The following is a 22,363-nucleotide window of genomic DNA, read 5'->3' on the forward strand; positions in this document are numbered from 1 at the left end:
CTGTTGGACCTTGTCAGTGGGAAAGTAGAGTGTACAGGCAAACAGATGAAAATTAATGGAGTTGATGTGGTACTTTTCTTGGTTGTTCTATGGCAGGGCTAAGGTGTGGCTGAGACAATTTCTAGTAGGGCTGTAGCCCAACCAAGCCCCACCCTGCTGTTGCCTTTGCAATGAACAGTAGCCCATGGAAAGTGTTTTTTGTTTTGAGTTGTTTTTTCTTTTTTGTTTGTTTTTGCTATTGTTTATTTTTTCACTTTTTATGTTGTTTTTGTGGAGTTTTTTTGTCAGTTGATTTCTGGAATTCTTCAGATATGATGGTACATTATACAGATTTTAAATCTAATTTAAATTTAATTTACAATCATGAATGTTCTTATCAAGGTTCAAGTAATCCACTGGCCACACAGGTTGCTAGAATTACAAATAAAGTTTCATTGTTTTGTCCTTTTTTCATGATAAAAAACACACAAAATATTTAACATCTCTATCCAGACTTGCTACCATTAAAGTTGACATGAAATAACTTTCTTGTCACTATTCTTTATAACCTCATTAAGAAATCACCAGTTGGAGTGAGCTCCAAGACTTCCCATTCTGTGTGTTTTGTTAAAAAGTACTTTAATTATAAAAGTCTGTTAAGAAATGTTAATCCACATAGTTGTTGTAAAATAGTAAGTCCATGTTCTGACTGTTTTCAAAAACTCTGCTTTTATGTCACGGTACAAAATCCTTTATGAATCTGGTATGAGTGCTGAAATACTCTTTATAATGTGTCTCTGTTGCATTCACTCATTCGGGTTCCAAGTGTCACACAAACTTTTTCAGTGTTGAGTCAACAAAAACTTGAAGAATCCAGAATCCATGCTGTTAAAGGTTTTATTTGTGCAGCCCAGAAATACTTAGGATTTGGTAATTTGAGTCCTCCAAGGGATTTATATAACTATAACTTCTTTGTAGTATGCTTCTTGGCTGCTTTCTTTACCATATGTTTTTGGAAATGACCACAAAAACCTCCCCCTTGAGTCTTTGTGGACGATAGTTGGTGTAAAATTAACCTCTTTATGTATGAAGCAATATTACACAAGGGTGTGCTTTAATGTCATGTGTGGCGAGTCAGTGACGTATTCAAGATAGAGGTGCTGGGCCAAGGTCCATATGAATCCCTGAAGTAAGGAAGGATTCAGCAGGAGCTCTGAAAAGTATTTAAGAGGACTTTAAAGAAAGGTCTTTATTTGTCAAAGTCAGTTTCTAAGTTTGACAAAAGACAGCTTTACCAGCTATCCTTGGTCTTTGACTCATTCAGACATGACTGAGTCAAATCTGCTGCCTGACTTTTTTCCACTGTTGCCTTAGAACATAATATGACCTGATCTACTACTGTTGTGTTTTTTCAGATGGACTTGGGTTTTTTTTAAGAAGCAACTGTTTAAATAATAATAATAACAATACATTTTATTTATGGGTGCCTTTCAGGACACTCAAGGTCACCTAACAAAAAACAACAGCAATTAACCCACACGCAAGTCGAGGCTACTGGCGGGACTCCGACTGGAGAGTTTGGACCTTCGTTTGAGACATTTCACATGGTGTAGTTCTTCCTGGAGGCCAGACAAAATCTACATCATATTGGTCAACATCATTTGTGCACCAAACCATGTAAATTGAATGTCAATGAAGGGATAATTGTGTGAGAGCCATACTTCCTGTAGTAGGTTGCGCCTCGAGTATCATATTCCAATGACAAGTTAATGCGTTCAGGGCTACAGCGTGATCACAAATGTGAAATTTGGGGCCAACTGGTTAATGCAAAGTGAAGTTACAACAACTTCCTGTTTGGCGGAAACCACTGGGCCTCATGGTGACGGCGTTCATGGAAAACCTTTAGAGGGAGGCATCATTAAGTTCTTAAAGGTTTTGTCGCCAGATTTGAAGTCAATCGTATACAATCTGTAGGAGCATTCCATCAAAGAAGAGAGCGTGTAATTTTCCATGACATTTCATGTTGCCAGTAGGGGGAGCTATAAGTAATTGTAACGGTTGTCATGTAGATGTGTTCAGGGCAAGACTGTGAAGTTTGATGCAGATTGGACCATGTCTCTCAAAGTTATAAACTACTTCCTGGTTAATGGCAAGACATGGAAATGTTTGGCCCAATAACGGCTACACGGTGTAATGAAAACTCACAAATGTAATAACTTTGATGTCCCAGGCCTTCTCAGAGGATGTTTTAATTTTGATGTCAATCGGATGAAATCTGTAGATCGAAAAATTGCGACCCCTGAAAATGGCCAAAAATGCACCAAAATTACACATTCAATTCAAAATGGCCGACTTCCTTTTGGGTTTAGGGTATGGGTCCAAGTGACTTTTTTTGTAAGTCTTGGGCTGTTACACATGCCTCCGAAGTTTTGTAGCTCTTTGTATGTTAAAGCCCTCAAAGAGGCAATTAATTTGAGAGAAAAAAAAATAATGTTAATAATTATAATAATTCCTTCAGTTTGAAGAGGGTCCTCGCACCATTCAGTGCACAAGCCCTAATAATTCCTTCAGTTGCAAGAGGGTCCTTGCACCATTTGTTGCTTGGGCCCTAATAATTCCTTCAGTTTCAAGAGGGTCCTCGCACCGTTCGGTGCTCGGGCCCTAATAATAATAAGAATTCCTTCTGTTTCAAGAGGGTCCTTGCACTGTTCGGTGCGCAGGCCCTAATTAAAGCTGCAAGCAGCGATGAAAGGGCCCTTGTACCCACATTTGTTGGGGCACTGGTAGGACTTCAGCTAAAGTGATCATTAATTTTTGTGAAAGCTGGATAATGTATGCAGAGAGTTTGGACCCTAGAGTGAACTATTTCACATGGTGCAGTACTATCAGCAGCCGTTAGGTGGAAGCAGAGGGGACACAAATTCCATGTCATCTTGGTACACAAAGATGACATTGTAGACCAAACCATGTAAATATCATGTAAATCCAATGATAATTGTACCTCAAGCCTTACTTCCTGATGCCAGTAGGTGGGGCTATTACGACTACAGAATATTGTCATACACGTGTTCAGGGAGGGACTCTTTTAAAACCAATGAGGTTTCAAGCAGATCAGACAACGTACACCAAAGTTACAACAATGTCCTGTTTTCTTGTGAAACATCAAAATTCAACGCCCGATGCGGGAAAACTGTAAAAGTTTTGCACAGAGCTTTGATAGCTTTCAATCGGGAAGGTCTTAAGATCATACAGCCAGAATTTCAACTGGATCTGATTAATTGTGTAGGACAAGTTCATAAAAGTATAAAAAAAAGTTATTTCCTGTGGCCAGTAGGTGGTGCTATCATGACTAGTAATTTTGTCATAGAAATGTGTTCAGGGCGGGACCATTATCAAACCTATGACGTTCGTTATTATTATCAAGGCCCGAGCACCGAACGGTGCAAGGACCCTCTTGAAACTGAAGGAATTACTAGGGCCCGAGCACTGAACGGTGCAAGGACCCTCTTGCAACCGAAGGAATTATTAGGGCCGGAGCACTGAATGGTGCAAGGACCCTCTTGAAACTGAAGGAATTATTTATTTATTTATGTATTTATTTATTTATTTATTTAGTTATTTTATTTATTCATTCATTTATTTTTTTTTTTTTTCTTTTAAATGAATTGCCTCTTTGAGGGCTTTAACATACAAAGAGCTACACAACTGTAAAGTTACAACAACTGTCTCTTTGGAGACCACTGGGCCTCCATGGCAACAGCGTTCATGGTAAACCTATACTTCAGAGGGAGGCATCATTAAGGTCTTAAAGGTTTTGTCACCAGTTTTGAGGTCAATCGGATAAAATCTGTAGGAGCAGTCCATCAAAGAAGACAGCATGTAATTTCCATGACATTCCATGTTGCCAGGAGGGGGCGCTATAAATAATTGTAATAGTTGTCATGTAGAAGTACACACAACAGTTACAACAATTTCCTGTTTTATGGCGAGACATCAAAATTGTACGCCTCGCCATGAGAAAACTGTAAAAGTTAGGATTAAGGATTAATCCTGTAGGACAAGATGGCAAAAGTAAAAGGCCCAAAATCAATTTTGTGCATCTGGCCATGATACATATAAGTGTACCAAATTTCATAAAAGTAGGTTAAACTGGGCTTTGGGCCTACATGGTAGGGGGCGCTGTGGAGCCACTTTGCCACAACAGTTTCTGAAACCACCAATTTACAAAATTTTTCGCCAGGCCAGATGAGCGTACCACTTTTCATGAGTCTTTGAGCATGTTTAGGCCTCCAAAAATGTTATTAATTTGGCAGAAAAATAATAATTCTTTGCATTCCAAGAGTGTCCTTGCACCGCTAGTTGCTTGGGCCCTAATTAAACACCATAAAATCACATATCATAAATGTCACTAAACAAAGTAAACAATATATATATTGGTGGTGGCTGTGGCTCAGAGATAGAGACAGTTGTCCTCTAATCCAAAAAGCAGCAGTTCAATCACCAGCTCCTCCGGGCAACATGTCAAAGTATCCTTGGACAAGATACTGAACCCCGGATTGCTCCCGATGCCGTGTCATCGGAGTGCAAGTGCGTGTGAATGATTACTGAGTAGCAGGTGGCACCTTGTACGTTAGTGTGTGAATGTATGTGAATGGGTGAATGTGACAATGTAGTGTGAAAGGGCTTTGAGTGGTCAATAAGACTAGAAAAGTGCTTCACAAGTACAATCCATTTACCATTTACCATAAAGTGAAAAAAAAAAAAATACATAAAAGTTCAACAACAGTAAATTACAGAGAATACCCAAGTTTTAAAAGGTGATTTTTGAGGTGAGATTTGAAAATAGTGAGAGATTTCAAGGATGGTTTGTGGGAGAGAATTCCAAACATGAGGGGCAGAACGGCTGAAAGCTCTGGGCAGGACGTGTAGTAAGCATGGAGGAGGAAGACCGAAGAGTACAGGAAGGTGTGTCAGGATGAAGGAGAGCAAGAGTGAGGTTATGAAGCCTTGAAAGTCAGAATCTTTTAATCAATACAGTGTTGTATGAAACACTAGAGGAAGGTTAATTTTGTCTGTCTGGGATCCACTTCAGATACAGTGATCTATTTTAAGTGTAACTGCACAGTCTGCCTCTGCTCAAATTAATTTGGCTTCCTGTCCACACTCTTCTGCATCCTTGTATGCCCAATGTCAGTACATGTTTTGGGAAACTGTGTCCATCTGTTAATGCTAACAATACACATCTCCAAGTCCTGATCTATCCACATAAGTTCCCTCTAAGATGATAGCCATCACTGCAAATTTGTCCATTCAACCTACATCTGTTAAATCTTCAGCAGTCAATATGCAATATCTGTGGCTTATTTTATACTGCTGCAGTGATCCAGTCTAATATTCACTTTGATGATCGATAATTACTCCCCTGCTCTATTCCAGATAACGTCCAGGTCATCCCTCTGAGTTTCAGCTCCAACCTGGACCGCTTCAATCCAAACATCCCAGAATGGAGAAAGGACATTGGACAGGTGGTCACCAAAATACTCGTCAAGGTAGGACTTTAAGATGATGTTTGAAAATTATGCTTTCCTTAAGTTAGTGTTCATAATGCACTGTCACAATAATGGACCAAGGAGAGGAAATTAGACATGTCACAATCCCAGAATTCTTTTTTTTTTTAACACTGTGTTTATTGCATTTTCACATAGGAAATAACAACAGCTCTTTCATTCAATAATCTGTTTGTAAATTGTTGGTTTAAATTCAACAAACAACATACAAACAACCCCCTTGCCCTGGCACCTACTCCTGCAGACCAGTGAAAAGAAAACAGATGACAAAAAGAATAAATTAATTATTTAATAAAGGACAAAATGGCAAACATAACAAAAATGAATAACAGTAAGTAAAAATAATAACAATAACAAACTTACATAGATAAATAAGTTAATAGAAAAAAAAACAAAACAGACAAACAAAAAAGAAAACACACTTAAGTACATCACTGTTATGCTTAGTTCAGCAAGTAATCTGACATCTTGTGCTGTAAACATAAGACAGATAAGGATTCCGGGTCTTTCCAAATGATACAGCCTTACCAGTCAGAGTCAACCTAACTTCTTTTAAGAAAATAAAGCACCTCCTTAACCCAGTTTGTATAGGTAGATGGCACTGGGAATTTCCATTTTAACAGTTTTAACCTCCTGGCCTGCAGAGTTGTGGATGCTATTAAGTCCTTTCAGCAGAGAGAGAATAAGTGGAAAAGGCCACACACCAAACAGATCTGGGCATTAGGAGCAATATCGCTCCCAGTTACCTTGGACAACGTATCAAAGTTTTCAAAACAGAATCTATTCAGAGAAGGGCAGCTCCAAAACATGTGTGTGTAATTTGCTGTGGCTCTTTGGCACTGTTCACAGAGAGGAGACACTGTATCATATATTTTTGCAAGCCGAGCTTTAGTATAATGAGCTCGATGTAGGATCCAACATTGCATGATACTTTGTCAAGCACAAACTGAAGACCTGCTTACCCTCTTTGAGATTTCTTCCCAAACTTCATCAGGAATAATCTCTCCCAATTCTATCTCCCAAACAGTCTTCAGTACATTGGAGGAGCCTGAACAAAGGTTAAAAATATTTAAATAAATAGAAGAAATTGCCCCCCTCAATGAGGGGGGGGGCTCAGAAACACCTCAAAATCTAAGGGATTAGGAAAAACAGGGAATTCTGGGAATGAGCTAAGGACAGAATGTCGAGTCTGAAGATACATGAAAAAAATGTCCTTTAGAAAGCGAAAACTTATTTACCAATTGTTGAAAAGAAGCAAATATAGAATCAACATGCAAGTCTCTTAAGGTTCCTATGCCCAGCTTAGCCCATATAGAGAAAGTACTGTCCAGTAAAGATGAAGGAAAAATATGATTTGCTGCAAGTGGAGCACCGACAGAGTGTGTTTGCAGGCCGAAATGGCATCTAAATTGAAGTTTTGAGGCAGAAGGCCACTATCACATTTTGGTATAACTAGAAGTAGAAGAATGAAGAGGTGAGTACAACAAGGCTATCAAATGAGCCTCAATATCCTCATATTGAACCTTATTTTCGTTGCCCAATAATAGTACAAGAGATTAGGTAGTGTCATTTCACCCAAAGCTTTGGGCCTGTAAGACTTGGTGGCGCAACCTAGGAGACTTTCATTCATTCATTGTCTGTAACCACTTGTCCTTGTAAGGGTCACGGGGGGGCTGGAGCCTATCAGTTCTCCCAGCTGTCATTGGGCAAGAGGCGGGTTACAACTCTGGACAGTACGCCAGACTATCGCAGGGCTGACACATATAGACAGACAACCAGTCACACACCTACACACCTACGGCAATTTAGAGTCACCAATTAACCTGACACGCATGTCTTTGGACTGTGGGAGGAAGCTGGAGACCTGAGAGAACCCACGCAGACATGGGGAGAACGTGCAAACCTAAGGTTCACCCCAAGGTCTGAACTTTGCCCCAACCTGGATTTGAACAGAGACCCTCTTGCTGTGAGGCGTCATTGCTAACCACCACACCACCAAGCCGCCATACCTCGGAGACTTCTTGTTCCAAATAAAATCCAGAATAAGACTATCTACTTTTACAGAAAAATGCAAGAGGAATAAAGATCGGAACACACCGGAATAAATATAAAAAGCGCGGAAAATATTCATTTTGACAGTACTGATCCTAGCAGCCACAGATTTAAGAGGGACCATCGCTCAAATTCATGTTTAATTTGTGTAAGCAAAGGGAGAAGATTTTTCTTATAAAGATCAACCATTGTGTCAGCTACATGCACTCCAAGATAGACAAAGCCAGAGCTAGAGATTTTAAATGGTAAATTTTTAAGTGTGTACTCCCTTACCTCCCTGTTAACAGCAAACCCTCGCTTTTGCAAAAGATTTAGTTTGTATCCAGAAATTTTACTTAAGTCATCCAAGACTGAAAGGGCTGCATGGATGGAACGAGATAGGTTGGACAAAAGCAGCAGAAGATCATCTGCGTACAGGGCCACCTTCAGCTCTACACTTCTGGTTATTCCACAGATATCAGGATGAGACCGCAAAGTGATGGACAAAGGCTCCATCATAATGGCAAATAAAAGAGGGCTTAATGGGCACCCCTGCCTTGTAGAGCACTATAAATGGAAGTATTCAGAATTGGTCCTAATAGCTGCCTGTAGAGATGCATGTAATAATTTTACCCATGAAACAAATTTTTCCATGAATCCAAATTTCCCCAAAATAAAAAATGAATAAGCCCGCTCTACCCTGTCAAATGACTTCTCGGCATCCAGAGTTATTAAGACTTCTGGCAGAGCAGTTGAGGAAGGATTATAAACCACATTAAATACCTTGTAATACCATAGCCTCATACCCTCCTCCTAATAAACCCAGTTTGGTCTAGGGATATAATTGAAGGTAGAGCGGCCTCTGAGCATCTGGCTAGCACCTTTGACAGCAATTTGAAATCAACATTCAGCAGGCTAATGGGACAATATGAACCGCATAATAATGGATCTTTACCCTTTTTTAAAAGCAGCAAAATACAAGCCTGGTTTAGAGCTTGGGGGGAGTGTGCCTATATTAAAAGACTCAATAAACATCTCTAACAGGTATAGGGCCAGCTGCTTCCAAAATGTGTTATAAAATTTGGCTGGAAAGCCATCTGGGCCAGGGCTTTTACCACTTTGCAATGACTTCACTGCAGCCTCAAGCTCAATTGCTGTGATAGGACATTCAAGTTCCTTGGCCAGGTTCTGCTCCAGAGTAGGAGTATTAATTTTATTGAAGAAGGAGACCAGATCTGTAAAAACATGAGAGCAATCAGATGAGTACAGCAACTTATAGAATTCCATAAAAGTTTTATCAGTGTTACTCCTGAACCAGTCTCAATTCAGGGGCTCAACTGCGATGCAGATATTCGACATAACTGATGAGCCAGTAGTTTACTAGTCTTATCCCCTTGTTTATGAAATTTGGATCTTGAATTGAGTAAAAGTTTAGTGGTGTATCGTGACATGGTAAGATCATATTTGGCTTGCAAACACATTCGCTCCTTATAAAAATCAAGCAGTTTCGATGTTGCATATAAAGAGTCTAAAAGAGCTATGTGCTGAGAAAGCTTGGCTTATTTCTCTTTCATACTTTTTTTCTGATAGGCCTTGTAAGAAATAATCTTATTCCCTTATAAAAGACTTGATTGTTGCCCAGAAGCTCTTACCTCTGGAGCTTTGTTAACCTGAAAAAAGAAATCAATCCACTTAGAGACAAGGTTGACAAAGTTGTTCAGCAGATGTGTGTTGAGGTGCCATGGTGGTCTCGGATTAATACATTTCTGGAAATAAACATTCATGGAAACAGAGGCATGGTTCGACACAGCATCTTTATAGTCAGAGATGGATGATAGCAGCTTGTTGTCCACTAAAAAAGTCTATGTGAGTTTTGGTGAGGTGAATATGCGAGAAAAATGAGTGTTGTCTTTTAACTGGATTAAAGAGATGCCAAGGGTCAACCACACTGAACTCATTCATAAAGGCCTCAGTCACTTTGGTTGATTTGGACTGAGCAGCTGAGGTGGACGAAGAAGGATCTATCTAGCAGTTAAAGACCCCTCCCATAATTAAGTTATATATGCACAAATCTGGTAGCATTGAAAAAAACTGTCTAAAAAAGGATTCATTGTCCCAGTTGGGAGCGTACACATTTTCAAGAGCCTCCTTTACCCCTTGTGCATCCCTCAAATAAGTGCGACAGCTGTGTCCCTCAGGGCAAAAAATAATTCCTAATAAAGACTGCCATAGAAATATTATGTTTTAATGTATCATTACAATTTTTTTTCTTTTTATGAATACTTTTTGAACTGCCGTTCTCACCATACATAAAAAAAAATCATTATGTTTCTAAATTTTAACCCCTTGCCAGTTTTTGTGATTAGAACTGGATTTTTATTTAAAACAAAAAACACCAAAAGTGAATTATTTTTCATCCCATACATGCAAAATTGATTTTTTGGGGGGTGGGGTTATTAGAGCCTGTGTCCCTTAGGGCAAAAAATAACTCCCAATGAAGAATGCGATAGAATTATTATGTATTAATGTATCATTCAATTTTGTTTTATGAATAGTATTAGTAACTCCAGTTCTCACCATAAATAGCCAATACTTATCATGTTTCTGAATTTTAACCCCTTAAATGCCAGATTTTGTGATTAGACCTGAATTTGTGTGTACGTTTTACTGGCCTAATACCTTACTTTGCTCTAGAAATAAAGCAAAAATACACTTTTACTTTTCAAACAATAACACGCTGATTATTTACACACACAACACATACATACACACACACACACTCACAAGCAAGTCTCATCCATCATTCATCATTTTACATTGCACTTCCCAAGATTTTAGTGGCTGCGTTTTGGCTACACACACACACACACACACACACACACAAACAGACATGCACACACACACACAAATTCCTCAACACACACATGCACACCACATTATGACATCCCTAGAACACACTCAAATCATTTTAGTTTTAGATATTTCTTGAATTGGCCTGCAGTGCATGATATAATAATAATGGAAAAATGTTGACATGGCCTCTCTGCAGTAGATAAATGTACATGAGAAAATGGCACCATCTAGTTGAAACAAAAAAAAAACAACACAATTTTGAAGGGATTTTAATGCATTGTGTAAATAAAATTGTCACACCTGTGTCCCTTACGGCATTTTTTTATCTCATTTACTCCCATTTAAAACATATTTTTTGAATACACTGTTATTGCAGTATGATTTTTATTTTAATCTTTTTTCGTTACTTTATGTTAAAGACTTTCTTTTCCTGAAATACCAAAATTCACCCCAAAATACACACCTTTAGCAAAATGTACGCAATATGCATGTTCACAACCAAAGTTATCCACAAGAAACAGTCCAAAAGGTTGAAAAATAACCAGAAGAAGACAGAAGGGTTGCCTTAAAATGATGCAAATCTACTAGCAGAATCAGAGATTGTTTTAACATGAACAAAGACAATATATTTATGTAAAACAATCACAACACTTCTTGATTTACTGGAAAAGGAGGAAAAATATAGTTACCCGACCTAGCCCTTTTTCAGTCTAATATTGTCTATATTATCTATACTCTCAAATAAGTTTCCTGCAAATAAATTATATGAGCATTAAGGTGGAGTAGATGATGCAAAACCTTTACGTTTAATTGGATTGTTTAGGCCTTTACAGTTCAAACTAGCAAACTTAATATTCCCACCTACACTGGACAGTGATCTCTGAAGTTGAGCAATCAGGAGGCAGAAATTTCAACATGTGACAAGAATGTAAGAAACAGAAAAAAAAGTACAAAAATAAATAAATAACTCCACCTATATAAGCACAGTAAGTACAACACATATATATCTGAAAGTATAGAATAGGTACCAACCCAATCCCCCTTGGAACTAACTGAAAGAACAACCCCCCCAATTCGGAACAAAACGCCCCCCTTTCCTTCTTTTCTAGCAGAAGCATCCATACAATGATGCGTGCTACCTCTCCCCACACTGCCGTTACCTGTAGCTTAATCATACTACAAAACAACCTCAGGGAATGTATAGATGAGCTGTCATATAAAAAGTAAAAGGAGAAACTATGAAACGGAAAGATGCCATATGTTGCACACTCAGACAGAAAGAGATTCCAAGCGTGCATGAGTTTTAACAAGTTTTTTTAATGTGTCTTCTGTCTCAGGTACAGGTGCAAAAAACAAAAACACATTCGCCTCGTGACACAGTTCCTCCTCGGTCCACACACTCTGACGTATGCGCGCCTCTACACCATACCCCCAAAAGGACCCTTTTAGCTGTCATCTGTGCCTGTCTGAACTTCACTCATTTCTACCATTAACCATCACAGTAGAGAATTAAAGCTGTAGCTTCATGTATAAAAAAATAATATTAAATGAAAATAGGGGGGTTACCATTAATCTGCCTAGCATCACTGTGGGTCCCACACGTAGATAAAAAAAAGTTCAAAGATACTATATTCTTCAGAGACAGCAATGGCATTTTAAGTAACAAATAATGAAAAAAAAAAATCAGCACCTACATGCCCCGAGTAAAGCACAGATAGTTATCATCAACATAAAATCAATACTGTACCCAAGTCTGTAAACAGAGACAGCAGCAGTACAGCACACAGCTGATATTACATGCTGCGGATGCAGTCATTAGCTGTTAGCCTCAATAACACGAACCAGTTCAATGAGGGCCAGTAAACTCCAAAGTTAGTCATCCTCTGGATCCAGGTTCCTCTTAACTCGCTTGTTGATGAACTCCAAGGCCAGGTAGAGGTCCTCAAACTTATGGATCTGGCTGTTTGTCATGGTGATGTGCGAAGTAGCAGGGTGAATTTCACATTAGCACAGGCATGGACAGGCAGGGTCATGTTACCCTGATGACCATCAGCCGTGGTGGCTAACCCTCCTTCGGTTTAGCATGCAGTGCACGGTGAGCCCTGTCAAGCCTGTGTTTCCCCTCAAGTCTCAGCAAGTCTTTTAAAAGTTCAGCCATAAACTCTGTAGGTCGGGGACCCTTGGATCCCTCGGGCAGACCCACAAGTCAAATATTATTCCACCTAGAGCACGCCTCCAGATGAGCCTAGGAACAGGTTCCTAAAATCAGGGGAGCAGAGTTAAAAATCAAACAGCAAACTGATATGGAAATAATTATTTCTTTGTGTCATGTTGAATCCTAAAAAACCCGAAAAAAGTCCAAAAATTTATAATATACTGCAGATTTTGGGATGCTTTTATTCTGTCTGTCCCAAGGCACACCTGTGTAAGCATGCTGTTTAATCTCATCATGATACCTGTCAGGGGGATTGGTTATCTTAGAAAAGAACAAATGTTCAGTAGCATTAATTTTTTAAAAAGGTTGTCATGACAGTCATTTGTGTGCATAAAGTCTTAGATGAGAAAACTATTTTCCTCCGAGGACAATAAAGTATGAATCTAACTTCAACCTGTAAAAATCTGGAGCAAAAACAGGTGCGGCAATACAGTTTTTGTGCAGTCTAGGTTACTGCAAACATAGAGCATCTTTGCTGCAGCAGGTAAAGCAGCCACAGCTCAGCTCTGAGCGTACAGACTGCAGTGTTTCAAGCTCTACCTTTTAGTATCAGTGTGCTACGTACCCCAACAGAGGAGTGACGAAAAATGGGAATGATAAGGAACAGTTCAACTGATACCATCCACAGCTTTTCATTGTGGAAACAGGGCAACTGAGTTGTCGTCCTCTGATCGGAAGGTCAGCAGTTCGATCCCTGGCTCCTCATGTCCTCATGTCAAAGTATCATATACTAAACCCCAATTTGCTCCCGATGCCACGTCATCAGAGTGTGTATGCGTATGAATGGTTACTACCTAGTAGGTGGCACCTTGTAAGGTACCCTCTGCAATTACTGAGTGAATGAGTGAATGTGAAATGTCCTGTGAAAGCACTTTGAGTAGTCGAAAAGACTAGAAAAGCACTATATAAGTACAGTCCATTTACACGCAGAAAATGTGTACCAAATTAAACTACAGTGCTTGGTAGAGCCACAGCTCTAGTGACCCTGTCGCATTACATGTTATCATTGGATTCATTGTTGTATCATTTGATTCACTGTTGATATAAAATATTGCTGATTGCAGCTTTAAGTTTTGACTGACCTTAAAGCTCTGACCTCAGACCACAGGTGTCCCTATGGAGTCCCTGGTGACAGTGGTGAAGCCGGGCCTCCCCACCAGGGCTGACTTGTACATTCTCCCTCTGGACAGCAAACCAGCCAAGAGGAGCATGTTTGGAGACAAGGTACGTACATGCTCAGAAAAGCATAGGCAGCAAGTTATTGTTTGCTGTACAAGTTACAACTTTTGGAGCACACAGAGTCACTATTTTTTTTTATTTTCACAATAGTTTCCTATTTTCTGAAAAATTTTCAGGCCTGCAAACTGTAGTGGGATGAAAAATATGACAGTAGGTGAAAAGTTGAGATGAAAAGGGTCAAACTTTGCTCTGTTATCCTTACAGCAACAAATATGCTTTAACTTCATCATGAGGAGTCCTGCCTGCACATGAAACTATATTTTGTGTGCTGTACACATAATCAAAGTCCTCAACAACCCCCTGAGGGAATTTCTCTTTAAATTTTGCACAAACCTTCACTTGGTGTACTGATTAGATTTTGGTGGTCATAAGTCAATGTCACTGTGACCTCATTAGTCTGCTCCTTGTGAACATGATATCTCAAGTACACCTTAAAGGGAATATCTCAAAATTTGGCGCAAACGTTTGAGTGGACTCAAGGATGTAATGATTTGATCTTGATGGTTAATGGTCAAGGTCACTGTGACCTTTCAACCATCTCATTTTCATGAATGCAATATCTGAAAATGGCTTTTTCGTCCTCTTAGAACTTCTCGGTGGCAAGGTGCAAGGTATGGATAAGATTGCTGAAGGCTCTGGACATTGTTGGGTTGTCTTGGCTGACACTCCTTTTCAGTGTCACGCAGAGGTTGGGAACAGTGCCTGTGGAGTGGCAGACTTGGGTACTGGTCCCAATTTTTAAAAGAGGGGACCAGAGTGTGCTTTAATTATCAGGGTATCACACTGCTCAGCCTTCCCGGGAAAGTTTACTCCAGGGTGCTAGAAAAGAGGCTCCAACCTGTCATTGAACCTTGGATTCAGGAGGAACAATGCAGATTCTGTCCTGGTCATGAAACAACGGACCAGCTCTTTACCCTTGCAAGGCTTGGGAGTTTGCCTATCAAGTCTGCATGTGTTTTGTGGACTTGGAGAAGGCTTATGACTGTGTCCCTCGGGGTGTTCTGTGGGGGGTGTTACGGAATTACGGGGTACCGGGGTCACTGCTGCGTGCCATCCAGTCCCTGTATAAGCAAACTGAGAGCTGTGTCCGCATACTTGGCGTGAAGTCAAACACGTTCCCAGTGGGTGTTGGCCTCTGTGAGGGATGCCCCTTGTCTCCGATCCTGATCTTGATTTTCATGGACAAGATCTCAAGGTGCAGCCAGGGGATGGAAGGGGTCTGGTTTGGGGACCTCAGAATTGCATCTCTGCTTTTTGCAGATGATGTGATTCTGTTGGCTTCATCACACCATGACCTTCAGCATGCACTGGGGCGGTTTGCAGCCGAGTGTGAAGCAATCGGGGTGAGAGTCAGCACCTCCAAAACTGAGGCCTTGATTCTCTGATGGAAAACGGTGGACTGTCCCCGCTGGGTGGGGGGAGAGTTGTTGCCCCAAGTGAAGGAGTTCAAGTATTTTGGGGTCTTGTTCATGAGTAAGGGTAAAACGGAGCATGAGATGGACAAGCAGTTTGGTGCAGCATCTGCAGTAATGTGGGCGCTCCACCGGACGGAATTGAGCCGGAAGGCGAAGCTCTCAATTTACCAGTCCATCTATGTTCCATCCCACTTATGGTCATGAGCTCTGGGTAGTGACCGAAAGAATGAGATTGCAAATACAAGCAGCCGAAATGAGTTTCTTCCGCAGGGTGGCTTGGCTCAGCCTTAGAGATAGGGTGAGGTTCTCGGACATTCAGGAGGAGCTTGGAGTAGAGCTGCTGCTCCTTCACATCAAAAGTGGCCAGTTAAGGCAGTCTTGGCATCTGATTAGGATGCCTGCTGGGCACCTCCCGTGGGAGGTGTTTTGGGCACGTCCTACTGGTAGGAGGCCCCGGGGCAGACCCAGAACACGCTGGAGGGATTACATATCTCCTCTGGCTTGGAAACGCCTTGGGGTCCCCCAGGACGAGCTGGAAAGTGTTGCTGGGGAGAGGGACATCTGGAATGTTCTGCTCCACCTGTTGCCCCCACGACCTGGCCCCGAATAAGCGGAAGAAAATGGATGGATGGCATCCTCTTGGACTGAAGAATGAACTGATTAAAATCTGGTGGTCAAAGATAAAATAAGCTCATCCTTTATTAGTCCAGAGAGGGGAAATTTGTGAGGTCAAGGTGACCTCATACAACATATACATGTATACATATAATATATATACAACTTAGACAAATGTCCACCTTGCTATGCTTATTATATACATCCTCGATGCTTGAAGCATCATGTTTTCACAGACATGGATGTAAACTGAAAGTGCAACTTGTTTGGTGTGCGGAGGCATACAAACGCGTGGAGGGATGCCTTGTTCACAAATATTTACCTATTTTTCTCTCCTCAGCGTATTCCAGCCATCATACAAGCCTTCAACGACAACAATGTGAGCTTTGTGGTGCGAGGAGGTCTACAAGTGCTGGTGATGCTGGCCGACCCCAATGCAGGTGCTTCATACTGAGATGCTATTTGCATTACTTCCCGTGTAGTCTGCTTTTTAATGATAATTGCATGTTATTGATTTATTTCCAAGGTCTAACTGCTAGTGACTCATCAGCTCCAGCAGCAGAGACTGGTGCATTTATGAACCACATACCTGCAGCTTTTCTTATGGATGCTTTACCTCAGTGTTCTTTGATTCCTGAGCCTTTTCCCTTCCTAGTGCCAGAGCAAATTCAAATCTTATTCAGTTTAAATCTGTCTGTGTCATACTTTGCTATTTATCCACCTGAGCATCCATCACTGAGATTAAAGTGGTCCTGTTATATGTGGAGGGAAATCTTTTCGAGTATTCTGCCCCTTCACTCCTTTAGGTATTGACTGAAGATCTCAGTTTTTCTCACTCTACTCGCTGAATTTGTTTATAGCAGCATTTTCTAAATTAAAATGACTTTTGTATTGTCCAAATACAATGCATTTTATTGGTTTGTGTGTATCATCACCCCAGGCTACCATGGAGCTGCAGGAGGTCTGGGTGTGTGGGCTCTAGCCATCATTTTTCTAATCAGCATCATCACCACCAGCTCTTTCATCCTGTACAAGTTCAAAAGGTGAGCCGGGTCATGTAAAAGAGCTGTGGCATGTCAGTTAGTCCAGAAATCAACAGCACCTTTTTGTGTTATATTTAGACCAGTCTCTACAGCAAAAAAACACACCCTATCTAACCAAAAATGAAAATGGAAGCATTTTCCCCATCCAATGAATATAAGCGATGCTACGCCAAAATATCTAGGTGTCGTTTCTAGCCCACCAAATTTTAATGATCCCAGCCATTAGACAGCTGTGGTCCTGTGAATCAGTGTTTTCTGATCTCAGAAGTATGGAGATAGAGTATCTTCAAACTGATAAATGATGGTGATAAGTTGATGTTAAAACTATAATATCAGTGCAAAGTTAAAAATGAGCAAGCTGAACACAAACCATCAACACAGTTGACATTAATGAAAACAAACTAAAACCTCAAATAACGCCCCAGACCTGCTGTTTTCTGTTCTGCTCATGGTGACTTCATTTGCTAAAGTCATAAAGCTCCATGTAACCGGCAACAGTCACAATTAACAGTTAAATAAAAAAAAACATACCGTGTGATCAGGGCCAACATCACTCTGCTGCCAGACAGGTGGTTTAATCAATACGAGCAAATTAAGTATTTAGAGTAAATGTACTGCAATGACAGAAAATGTTTATAAGCCAGCAGCAAATTTTTGTGTTGTATTGATGGTTTATGTCCCGACAAATTCTTTGGGTGGACAGAATTATCCCTACCAATGTTTAAATAAATAATTACAAATAAGTAAAGTTGGGAGATTGTCTTAAACTTCAATTAAAAAGTCTTTTTTGACCTATATGAAATATAATATTTAATAATGATAAACTTTATTGTTAAACTTGATGGCTGTAACATGTTCCAAAAACATTGGGACAGGGGCATCGAAAGCAAGGAACATTGCTAAATGCAAAAAAAAAAACACCTGGTTGTAACATTTTACTTTAAACAGGTTAATTGGTAACTAGTTATTAGGAACAAATGGGGCATCCTCAGAAGTCTCAATTGTTCACAAACAAGGATGATGACTTTGTTGGACTGTTTGCCTATGCAGTTTTTCACAGTTTCACAGAACAACATTTCTTAAAGCACAATTTCAAGGATTTTGAGGGTTTCACTGTCTGCAATCCACGCTATCATCAAATGTGGATAAGCTGAAGAAATCTCTGCAGCTAAGGAACAAGGCTGAAAATAAGTATTCAGTATGTTAACATGATGTTAGGAAAAGTCAAATTATTGAGTTAGTTCGACAAAAACTGGATTTTTGAAGTACATGCAAACATGGTAGTCTGACTGAGCCTGCACTAAATTTAAATTCTGGTAGTAGGACTAACACACTAAAATATGTGGTTGGGGGTTCATTTACTCATAGGCCTTAACTGGACCTGAACTGGCATAGGCATTCTGTGCATGCTCCATAGTCCCTGTGCCAGGCTTTTAAACATACAACCTGTTAGCCGCTTGCTAACTTGTTTGTTTGTTGTTTGTAATAGGTCAACCAGAAGAAGGTCCAATAGCAACTAGCTTAAAGTGAGCATATCTCAAACATACTTCTGTCAATAAATGGATTCTCCCTTGGTGCTTGTGTACTGGGACAAGGACAGTAGTCCAATTAAATAGCTCACTTGAGCTATAACTGTAGCTCCACTTAACTGTGCATGGAAACATTCCGATTAAATACCTGTGACCTTGGACCCCCACACTGCAGTGAATTATAAACTAATCTGATTATATAAAGAATATCACTACATGGGCTCATGACACTTTGGAAAACCATTCTCAGTAAACAGAGGGACCAAAGTTTCTGAGTGGTGTGCTAACGTGATTGGCACACATGAGGTCGTATTTATTTTTAGTCAGAATTTCAGACGAAACAAACAGACTCAGTGTGTAAAGGCTTTAACTCTCACACCTGTGAAGGGACAGATGCTGAAAGCCACATACAGGTTGTGGAGCAACATATGCTTCTGTCCAGACGTCTTTTCAGGGACATCCCTACTTATTTCAACAAGACAATGAGACATACTCTGTACTTGTTCCAACAGCGTGGGTTCATAGGGAGGCTGTGGCTCAGAGATAGAGTGGGTCGTCCTCTAATCGGAAGGTCAGCGGTTCGATCCCCAGCTCCTCTGAGCAACATGTCGAAGTATCCTTGGGCAAGATACTGAACCCTAAATTGCTCCCGATGCTGCGTCCTCAGAGTGTGAGTGTGTGTGAATGACCTTGTACGGTAGCCAGGGTGTGAATGTGTGTGTGAATGGGTGTGAATGTGACATAGTGTTAAAGCGCTTTGAGTGGTCAATAAGACTAGACATTACAATTTACTATTTACCATTGTAAAAGAGTGAAGGTACTAGACTGACCTGCCTGCAGTCCTGACCTTAGTAGACTGCATAAGAATTTACGGTTGATGATTTACTGTATATGGCACCTTATGTAACTGCATGCTTTCTTTTCACATTAGGAATGCAGCAGCACCTCCCCGTGTCAGAGCACAAACATTCACCAAAAAGTCACTTTATTTAAACCATGCAGTGCAAAACTACAGCCCGAATCTTACGAAAACAACAAATCCCACAGTCCTTGGCTTAGGACTGAGGATGCCTATCCTCCACTGTTTTTCAGGAAGCTCCCAGGCAACCGCAACGTCTATGCCCAGATGCACAATGAGAAGGAGCAGGAAATGACCAGCCCTGTCAATCACAGCGAGGACACCCAGCACATCATTCAGGGGGAGGAGTTCATCGATGACGACCTTGACTCACAGACTCTAGGTAACGCAGGAGGTAGCCCCGCCTTCCGCTCCCTTATAAGGACTACCACTAACCACTGCTACTAACTCAAGCCACTAACACCAGCAGCTAACACACACTAAGGTACTGGAGGAAACCCCTTTTATCCTTATCACTGCTATTACTAAAGGCCTTTGAAACTCATAAAAATCTTTACTTTTGCCTCCGAGGTTGGTTACAAGGCACTGTATGGTCATCAGCTACACTGGCAAGCACACTCAGATCAGATCATAATTATATGCCATATCATGCGATTGTGCCATCCTGATATGGACATAGACATGATGTCACTGTATGGGGTTAACTATTTATTTAGATATTTATAATAATTAATTAATAATGATAATATTAGTTACTTAGATATTTTATAATGAGCCCAGGACTTGCAAATTTACTATGAAATATCAGACCTTCTGACCTATATGTATTTTACATAGCAAGTAGGCATTTTGATATCAAAATACGCTGGTACAATTTTAAACTACACAAAATACTGGTGATGCCTGTTCAGTTGTGAATGTGCCGTATTCCAGTCTCACAGCAAGAGGCGGCAGTGACGAGCCGGAAGAAATGTAAACAGTAAAAATGTTGGTTTGATAATTATAATGACTCCATATCACCTTTTATTACAGTTTAAAAGTCTTTATCTGCCACAGAGATGAGGAAATACAAATACATCTGTTGCACTTGAATTTTTTCAAAATAAAAGTCCTGACAACATCTCTGCTGACAAAAAAACCCTCAGTCGTTGACATGAGGCATTTTATTGTGAAACATTTGCTGGACTGTGTTTTTAACAATGCAAGGAGCTTCACAACTTCAGAAATGCGGAAATATAGTACTTATAGCAGCAAGGAGCCCTGCAGAAGCGTCACAGCAGCAACGCTGTCAGTATGAACATTGTGAGTGTGCAACATGCTGTAGTTCGGTAAGGTTCTCTGACACCAGGCTCTGCCCAGGAATGACAGGTGGAAAATAGCAGCTCTGCTAGAACCTGGTACAATGAATCTCTCCTTGTTTTATGTAAGTTTAATGTTTTATTGTGCACTGTCCCTGTCTAAATAAAATTACATTACATTTACTCTTGTCAGTTCATTGGTTGTGATCCAATGTGTGATCACAGCTCGCATAAAATACATGGGATATGCGCTAATCTGGGTTTACAAAAGTATCCTTTGTAGTAAAACGTACAGTTTGTGAGAACAGCCTGCTCAGTTGGGCACAATGATTTATAATACCTTGATGCCAGAATGACACTATTCATTCTGATAGAATTGCTTGCCTGGCAAATACGCCAAAAATAGGTTTTAATCTTTCAGGTGTACATCCAGGTTATGCAGCCCACTGGATATGCTCAGAAGCGTTTGTTTGCTGGTGCCACCCACAAGTTCCCACTCAGTTCATAGATTTTACCTATGGCTTATGGAGAAAATACTTGTTGGACCACAGGGGATTGTTTTTGCAGCACTACCGCAAGTGGGTGCAAGGGTGAGCTGCTTTCCTGGCCCTAATTTTTGTAGTGGCCATACTGCAATTTCCAGGTCCTACATGTGATGTCATTGGGCCCAAACATACTTTTTCAAATAGACTTAATGTACATTGTGAAAAGCAACATCTATAAGTCAGTGCATGAATTTATTGATTTATTTATTTTTTCGTCGCCACCCCTGCAAAATGACTCATTCCACTATTGGGTTTTCATTCATTTCAACAGTTTAGCTCAAAATGTGTGCTTGTATAAGTAGCACCACATCTTTTATAGGCTCAGTATGCCAGGTAAACAGTTAGCTAAAGCGTGTGTCTGAAAAGATTTGAGATGAGAAATAGGCAACTCGATAACAGAATTTTGCTTTACACTTGATCAGCGCTGCTAAGTTTTACTGTTTGATCAAAGCTTTTTAGGCCTCCATTTTCACTGTGCAGGAAGCAGTATGGCACCTATTCCCTGTTCATAAACTTGCGCTATTCCAGCTAAAAAGGGCACTAAAACATGTCTCTAAGAACATTTTAGGAGAGAAAAAGGCAGTGCAGTAACATAATCCTGATTTATATTTGATCAGCACTGCCTAGTCTTACTGTTTGATCAGACTTTGGTCCAAGTTTGATAGAGAGAGAGTGGTGAGTCTATCTCTTGAATGAGTCTATACTTTTTGCATCCATGGCAGCATGGGTGGCAAGTAATGCGAAGATGTGGATGTACAGCCTGTAGTTTGAGCAAAGGTGGCCCTGAGAGACAGTGAAACTCCACCATATAATGTGTTTTTCATTAATGTGTGTCATCCGGCAGAGTTTCGCAGTGTGGAGAAGCGGGGATACCCAGGCACTGGTTAAAAGTTTACCACAGTTCAGAGAAGAGAGGGGGAGAGATGCATAGCAATAATGGAAACAGACGCATGTCATATTACAGTAACGATAGGTGTAAAATTATTAAATGCATTCTATAATAATATTGTGGGTGTTGATAAGAGTCCCATGCATATAATGGAGGCGTGGCTCATAATAATGGCAGTAGAGGGTTGTGTCAAGCACGATCACAACATTGGTGCAGTCAGGACCCACAACACAGGCGTAGCTTCAGACAGGACCACATTAGTGGCAAAACCAAGACCACGATCAGG

General features: G+C 40.4%; 1 protein-coding gene across 3 annotated transcripts in view; it reads left to right on the forward strand.

The window, feature by feature from the left end:
* sorcs2 (sortilin-related VPS10 domain containing receptor 2) overlaps positions 1-22,363 on the forward strand; it is a 671,324-nt gene that overhangs the window by 644,834 nt on the left and 4,127 nt on the right. The window contains exons 22-26 of one of the 3 annotated variants that reach the window (XM_088073963.1): positions 5,416-5,528; positions 13,747-13,869; positions 16,255-16,354; positions 16,855-16,957; positions 19,534-19,829. In XM_088073963.1, the coding sequence (XP_087930089.1) occupies positions 5,416-5,528; positions 13,747-13,869; positions 16,255-16,354; positions 16,855-16,957; positions 19,534-19,792 (698 nt within the window). In that variant the 3' untranslated portion in view covers positions 19,793-19,829. The remainder of the gene's footprint in view (positions 1-5,415; positions 5,529-13,746; positions 13,870-16,254; positions 16,355-16,854; positions 16,958-19,533; positions 19,830-22,363) is intronic. The other 2 variants (XM_088073964.1, XM_088073965.1) reach the window with 2 other exon arrangements.

This window comes from Plectropomus leopardus, chromosome 23 (assembly GCF_026936395.1).
Source record: "Plectropomus leopardus strain MGB_pleo_1.0 chromosome 23, ASM2693639v1, whole genome shotgun sequence".
Lineage (NCBI taxonomy): Eukaryota > Metazoa > Chordata > Actinopteri > Perciformes > Serranidae > Plectropomus > Plectropomus leopardus.